At 39.4% G+C, this 7261-nt stretch overlaps 1 protein-coding gene across 1 annotated transcript in view; it reads left to right on the top strand.

Annotated features, from left to right (window-relative positions):
* Positions 1-7261, top strand: part of PISD (phosphatidylserine decarboxylase) — a 30285-nt gene that overhangs the window by 173 nt on the left and 22851 nt on the right. The window contains exon 2 of the mRNA XM_075516229.1: positions 3479-3573. Coding sequence (XP_075372344.1) covers positions 3479-3573 — 95 coding nt within the window. The remainder of the gene's footprint in view (positions 1-3478; positions 3574-7261) is intronic.

The raw sequence follows: 7261 nt of genomic DNA, 5'->3' as shown, positions 1-7261 counted from the left end.
GCAGCCGCTGTCTGACAGCCGGCACCCCGGGGGGGGGGGCGTGAGGAGGAGCCGGGCGGCGGCCCGGCCTCCACCGGGCTGGGGGCCGCAGCTGCCCCCTGCTCTCCGGCTGCCTCGTTCGCTGACGTTTCCCAGCCGGGGTGAAAATGCGGTTGTTTCTGGTGCCTCGGCCCTGTCCCCTGGGCATGTGCAAGGAGTCTTATCCTCGTTCTCCAAGCTGGAAAGCAAGATGAAGGTTTTACGTTTTTTAAGAAAGAAGAGCGTGTAGCCTTGTATAATTTTAACTCAGTTACATAGTCTATAGTTGTCAGTGTCTGTTTAGTAGAAATTGGTAGATGGGGGCAGCTTCTTCCCCTGAGGTTATGTAATCCCCGGGGAGGGCCGGCTGTGAGGGGAAGCACCTCGCGGGGAACCCGGCAGTCCTTTACAGGAGATGTTCTCTTAAAGCTTCTGCTTTTCCTAGCAACGAAACAGTTTTGAGAATACTGTTTCTAGGACGCAATTCTACGTTCTTAGACAGAACACACAAACCCTTTACTCTGCCTTCTCTCTCAAAACCTGGAGAAAACACCCCGTGCACGGAGCACGCCGTTACCATCTGGCCTTGGTGCCTGGCAGCGGAGTGTTGTCCCTCGTCCTGCGATGGCTGAAGTCACCGAGGGGCTGAAGTCACCGAGGGGCTGAAGTTAACATGGCATCCCAGCAGTTCCCACTCCAACAACCTCCAGTCAGGTGGCAGAGGCAAGAGGCCAGCGCTCTCCTACACACTTGTACCCATCAAGGTCAGGCTGTCAGGAGCAGGGAAGGTGAGGCTGACAATAAACTATTTAGTCTTGTCATCTTTACCTATTTTCAGACAGATTACAGAGTAAGGAGGAGACTGGTTTTCCCATGTTGGACACCAAAAACAATTTTGGTAAGAGCTTAGGGTCTGCAATTAATTGTTGTGTCCTTCCTTTCTGATAATGTCTGCTGAAGTACAAGTCCCACTACGCCCTGCCCTACCTTGGCAACATGAACAGCTCCTGGATGCTCCTGTGAAGCCAGCACAGCTAGTTTTGTTCTGGCTGTGCTTTTTTTTTTTGCCTTTTTTTTTTTTTTGTTATTATGTATCAAGACTAATATATGTCTTGAGAATACTAGTGCTTTAGGCTGTAGCTAAGTTTTAATTTTTTTTTCCCCCAGCTTTTTAGGGTTCTAAAACTTTTCTGGTAAATTTAAGTCTAACGCTAACTGGATTAGTTCTTAGTTTTTTTAATCCCTTAGAAGTAGTCCACAGGCTCCCAGCTTACTAATGGGCAAGTACTCCTTTTATCCCAGGTGTTTTAGTATGTTGTAAAGCAGGCCTTGTAATACTGCAAATTAGTGTCGGTCTGGTGTATGACCCAAGCGGATCAGCTGACTTCATTGTTCATGATAAAATTACATGATGTTGCTATGTAAAACATACAGGTTCTGCAGCAGTGTGGGGTGCTTTTTCTGTCTTGCTAAGGAAATAATATCCTGGGAGATGATGCAGCAGTGTGGCATGTTTAGCACCTGGTTACAGGAATCTATGCTTTGGGGAGGGACTGTCCTGTCACGTTTGGGCTAATACAGTGGTTTTAATAGAGACCATGAAGCTGAAGGGCAGAGTGGAATATTACTGACACCGTGTTATGAGGATAAGTGAAAACTATAGCTGTTTGTCCTTGGCTACCATTAACACATGTTAGTAAGTGTCTACTAGTAGCATTATGTGATTTCTAGACAGGAAATCTGCTATTTTTAGACTGGTTTTCTAAGTAAAGAGATAATGCCTATATGTGACTAAGCAGACACTTGAAATTGATTCTTAAAATTCTTAATAATCACTTCCTGGAATTGAATCACCTTAAATGATGCAGTAGCTTGTAAGCTAATGAAGTAATTCTGTACTCAGCGTGTATCTGATCAAGAGCAGATGAAAGCAGAGGACCAAATGAAGACATACCAGCTGTGGCATTTGCATCCCGGGAGTGAGTGGGCTGCACAAATACCTGCCAGACCTGGTTCTTCCCAAGGGTCTGAGCCTGTTGGTGTGAGAACACTGCCTCTCTCCTGCCCTGGCTTGGGCCTGTGATCCTGTCTAACAGCAGGATGTGGTGTTGCCGTGCCACCTTCAAGTACTTGTCTAAACATGCTTATTTACAGACTTTGAACAGAAATAGTTCTTGTACAATTGGATGGATCCTTTTCAGATTTATTAGAAACATGAAATGAAATATTATATATTAAACATATGGAAAGTCCTGGTTGAACCTTTTCCCTAGACAACAAATAGTTGTAAGTCTATTTTATGTGTTTTCAGAGTGGCAGAACCACTCGCATTACAGTTCACCAGCATAAGATAAATTCTAAAGAAGAGCTTCTGTGCCTGGCAGCTTTTTTACTTTTCCAGCTATACCATTTGGTCTAATAAATGACATTACTTCTTCATAGAATCCATAACTATTCTATGTACTCCTCCTCCCCACCAGCATGGCAAGGAAGGAGTTTTCCTTCCAGCTATACCATTTGGTCTAATAAATGACATTACTTCTTCATAGAATCCATAACTATTCTATGTACTCCTCCTCCCCACCAGCATGGCAAGGAAGGAGATACGTGAACCCAATTGATAAGTGTCTCTTAAGATAGGTAGGAGGTTCCTAAATGACACACCTGTGTAGCAGCCTGGTGAAGATGGTATAATCCCAAGTGCTAAATGATCATTACAAAATTTACTACTACATTTGCAAGCAGAGTTTCGTTTGATCAGCATGACTGAATTCACTTTTGCCCATTATAAACATTACATTAGATGGAAGTAAATACGTTAGCCATGTTGTTACAGAAGGTTATGATGCTTGTGCTATGTACTTTCCCTGAAAGTAGAGAAATCTTGTTTTAAACATTGTTGTTTTCCCCAGGAAAATAAAAGTAATTTACTGACCTTAAAGGAGTTTGCATGCTGTTGGATAAAATTGGTCTATGTTAAATTGGAAGCAGATTTAAAGAGTAGTAACTCTCATCAGTTCTGGAACCACTTATTTAAAGGAAAAAAAAAAAAAAAAGAAAAAAATAACAAATGGATTACTAATCATGTAGGCCAGGGCAGTGCATAAAATGAGATGAAATTAGATTATATTAGCTTGCTTTTTGAAAAAGACACAGGTTGTATTCATAATCACAAACATTTTAGAACTCCAAACAGGCCAAGATATGGTACATAATGACAACATAACTAGTTACCCGAAAAGGGCTATTGCCAAAGGGCTAAGGGCTAAGGGCTATTCCTTTTTAGGGAAGGAATAAGCCAGAAGGGAATAGGCTCAGTGGGAATCTTATCATACTTTGTGGAGACTTTTCCCTCTATGTTATTCACCTTCTGAATATAAGATTATCACTATGTTGAACTGCTTACATTTGCATTATTAAACATTTGTTCTTAAGCAACTGTTTCTTGTTGTATTTGCAGTTTGCTGACTAGCTGTAAGTTCCTTACACATGAGAACCTGTGTGTTAGAACTGGAGTTCTGTGGAAGCAGCCACCTTCGAGGACATTTTTCAGCGGTGAGTGAAGGCTTATATCTACCTAGTGTTTTTAAATTCAGGGTTACTCAAAGTTAGGCAAATTATGGTCACATATTGGTGAATATGAAGTTTTTGAGATTAAAGCAGAAGCGGGAGTCCAGCATCAGAGACCTATTCAATTCATGGCATTTCCATAGACACAAGCTTGCAAATTATGCTTTACTCCTTTGCTGTTTTGTTTTCCAGAGAGTAAAAGAAGTGTATTTACCTATTTAATAAGATTCCTGATTAGGTGTTATTCATTGTTTCCCAGCTATTTTAGAATACTTGGATAGCAAATGTAGCAATAAAAAAAAAATTAAAAAAAATAAATAATTTCCTTTAACAAGAGGAGTATTTTAGACAAATAGCTTCCCTAGCCAAGGTTGAAAGCTTCTTCTCTGTTCTTTTGGAAGTGTCATCTGTTCCACAACAATTTTATAGGTATGAGAAACCTTGCAGAGATGCAAATCTGGAAAGCAGTTCAGATGCTATAGTATCCAGAGCAGTATTGGCTAAAACTGGAAAGGCAGAGCTGATCCCCTCTGGGGGAATGTCAGTCCTCCAAATCAGGAATACCTCTGTGGGGGCTTATTAATAGGCCATGCAATTGTTTATTTTCTGGGTTTTTTTCCTCATTATTTTTGTTCACTCTCACACTCCGCTATACTTGTGTGTGTTTATCAGAAAGTAACTGGCTTGCTTTGTCATTGTGACATCTGCTGCCCTAATGGTCTCATTTAATGTACCCTCTTTGAGGGTATTTGCCTTTTTTTAAGCTTTTTTGATACTTTGACAATCATCCTTTTCACTGGGATTATCAATTCTGAAGAAACCTGCGTAACAGGGCCAGCAGAAAAGGAGCTAGGATAATAAAGTGAATGGCTGCTGTGTTTCTGTCTTCTCTCTCTCTCTCTCTCTTTTTTTTTTCCACTTAAGGGAAATTTATATCGGGATCTGTTTCTATCTTCCTTGACAATATATGTGTTTTGACAAGTTTTCTATTTAATTAATATGTTCAAACATTACAATAGCTGGGCAACTCTGCATCCTTAATACATGCCTTATTGTATGTAAATACAATACAAATGCACCTTTCTCATACCACATCCATCTCTGCACACTAATGAACCAAGTTTTTCCCCTGCGAGCATTTTTGTACAACTTAACAACATACTGTAAACTAGGAGCTAGTCATTTAACAACAGTGTCACTTTCTTGGCTTCATCAGGTCAGCCATATGCAAAATGGGGGATTTCATGTTTCCCTATACTCCCTGCTCTCAACAACTGAAGAAAGCAGAATATTTTTGTAAAGCAAATTTAATCAGACTGCAATACTAATAACAGGTGCTAGAGGAAGAAGGACTCTGGGGGAGAGCATATATAATGGAATTTCTTTACCTGTATCTTTTAAAATTTTCCAAACATGTAAAATTTTTCTAGTGAAGATGATCTCTGTATAGCAAATTAAAACCCATTAACCATAGGTTTATTTTTCTTAAGTAACTTCTGCACATTACTTAGTTTTCTGAGGAGTCTACAGTTGAAAAATTACTTTTTTAAAGACACAATACAATTTAGCAGAGAGATTCATGTTAGGACAGTGGTTTTATATTTAAAAAACCCCACTTTAATGAACTTGCTGAGCCAATAGTTCATGTACTTCCCACACCTACATTGTATCATTCTCCTTAATTTCAAAATTTGAAACTCTTACGTCAGTTTAGTGGTTTTGCATGTCCTGTGGCATTTTCTAAGTGTTCTGCTGCTCCAGAGTGTTTCTAGCAGGACAGTACAGCCAAGTAGCAGGCCAGGTATGCTTGAATCTTTCTTTTGCTGGACAATGTCATGAAGGTGATGTGAAAGAGTCTGCATGGATGTTGGGTGAGAGATCTTTGTAATAGCATAGTCATGAATAATGAGCCTGACAGCTAAAATTATATCTGTTGTCAACATGAAAGCCAATGAAATAATCTTAGATGTGAAGTGACTGACTGAGAAGGGCAACATCAAGCTTAATATATAATGGATAATAAGAAAGTAACAGCACATATCAGGTGGGAATTTGTTGAAAATTGTTCAACCCTATTACCTGCTTTGTAGTGCAACTCTTACCAGCTATTCACCATGAGAAGTCTGAGGAGTTCAGACTTCAGCAGTCTAAGAGGCCTGTAAGAAAGAAAAGGTATAAGTATCCTTCTATATTTCAATCTGTACTTGTAACTTTAATAAATTAGGAAATCAAAGTAGGTTTATGTGAAATGTTTAAGACCTGATTAAAATGATGCTTGCACTTGGAGTTACTCTAGCTGAGTAATGCTGTGAAGATCAAATATTATTGTTTGGTTTTAATAAATACTTGTTTGTAAACTTGTAGCATATGTGTTGTCATATATTAGTATAACAACTGAATACAGTCTTCAGTTTTTGTTTCTTTGCCAGCTGAGATATGATCCTATTTGCTATAACCATTTCTTTGGGTTAACTTGCCTGTCCAAATCGTTTGTCTGGCATGTCATATATGGATATTTCATTATTGAAAAATATGCTTCCACAGATTAATAGAAACAGCAGCTTTTTGTTGTTTAGAAATCAAAGTTAGTCCTTACAGGAAAAAAAAAATATCTAGGAAGCTGAGACGCATAATGCAAAATTGTTGATCACATGGAAGGAAAGGTCATTTGAAGTTAGCTTGGAGTTTTGAACAAATTAACTCTTTAGCCAGCCATTTTCTAAGCCATTGATATTTCAGATTCTGATTTGGATTTAAATCTAGATGACTTGCAGATGATGTCATTAGGAAGAGAAGATAACTCTCCTTTAGTTTTATCTCTACCCCTTATAATGGCCTCCTCTAAGTGTTTGTAACCTTTCCTAGAAGAAATTCTTAATTTGGTCAGAGTAAGAAAGCAATGTTTGTATCATTGCATCTGATCGCATAGACTAGAGCATGCCTTCGATTATGCAGTTTCCTTTCTCATCCTGCATTTTTTAATGTTTCTGAGGGAACGAGTCTTTCATCTGTTCCAGAGAAGGAAATTGTTACTTTCTTTTTATTCTTGATTGCTGAATATACTCAATGTTTAAGAGAAATCTGAAACAGGTTAGCCTTATCTGTAAGGAGTTCAGATTTAGGGTTCGAAGCATCTAAAAGTATGTTATAGTATGTTAAAGTCCTACACCTTTTTCCTCTTGCCCTGGCCTTGTTTCTACTGGCTCATGTGCCAAGACACGAGCTTTCCTCACATTTCTCATGCTGCTTGCCAGAGCGCTGCAGTAGTATTAGTATCATTAGAGAACACGATGTTCAGCTGAAATCTCTAAACAGCACCAACTGCCTGAACACGGTATTGTTGCCAGAATGAGGAACTAATCTTTTTGGTTTGGAATTTGTAAACTATTTGTGTCAATTTCATTCATGTCTGAAAGGTGTGGAATTTTATTTTGTCGGGGGGGGGGGGGGGGGGGGGGCTTGACAACGGTGTGTTGGATGTCTTTGCCAGTGATCATGTTTTGGATACCAGTTACAGAAGTGCTGTTGCATTAATGCTGGAGTTGGGGAAAAGTCAACTCTTCAAATCATTTATCAACAAATTAAATTGTGTTTGCTGTGGCTTGGGGAACATCAAATGGTTTGGTCTCTAGCACAGGAAGAGAAACATTCACATCGGTGTAATCAGTGGAGG

The sequence above is a fragment of the Mycteria americana genome, chromosome 13, assembly GCF_035582795.1.
Source record: "Mycteria americana isolate JAX WOST 10 ecotype Jacksonville Zoo and Gardens chromosome 13, USCA_MyAme_1.0, whole genome shotgun sequence".
In the NCBI taxonomy this organism is placed as follows: Eukaryota; Metazoa; Chordata; class Aves; order Ciconiiformes; family Ciconiidae; genus Mycteria; species Mycteria americana.
The sequence above is the reverse complement of the archived record's forward strand: the minus strand, read 5'-3'. Positions and strand labels throughout refer to the sequence as shown.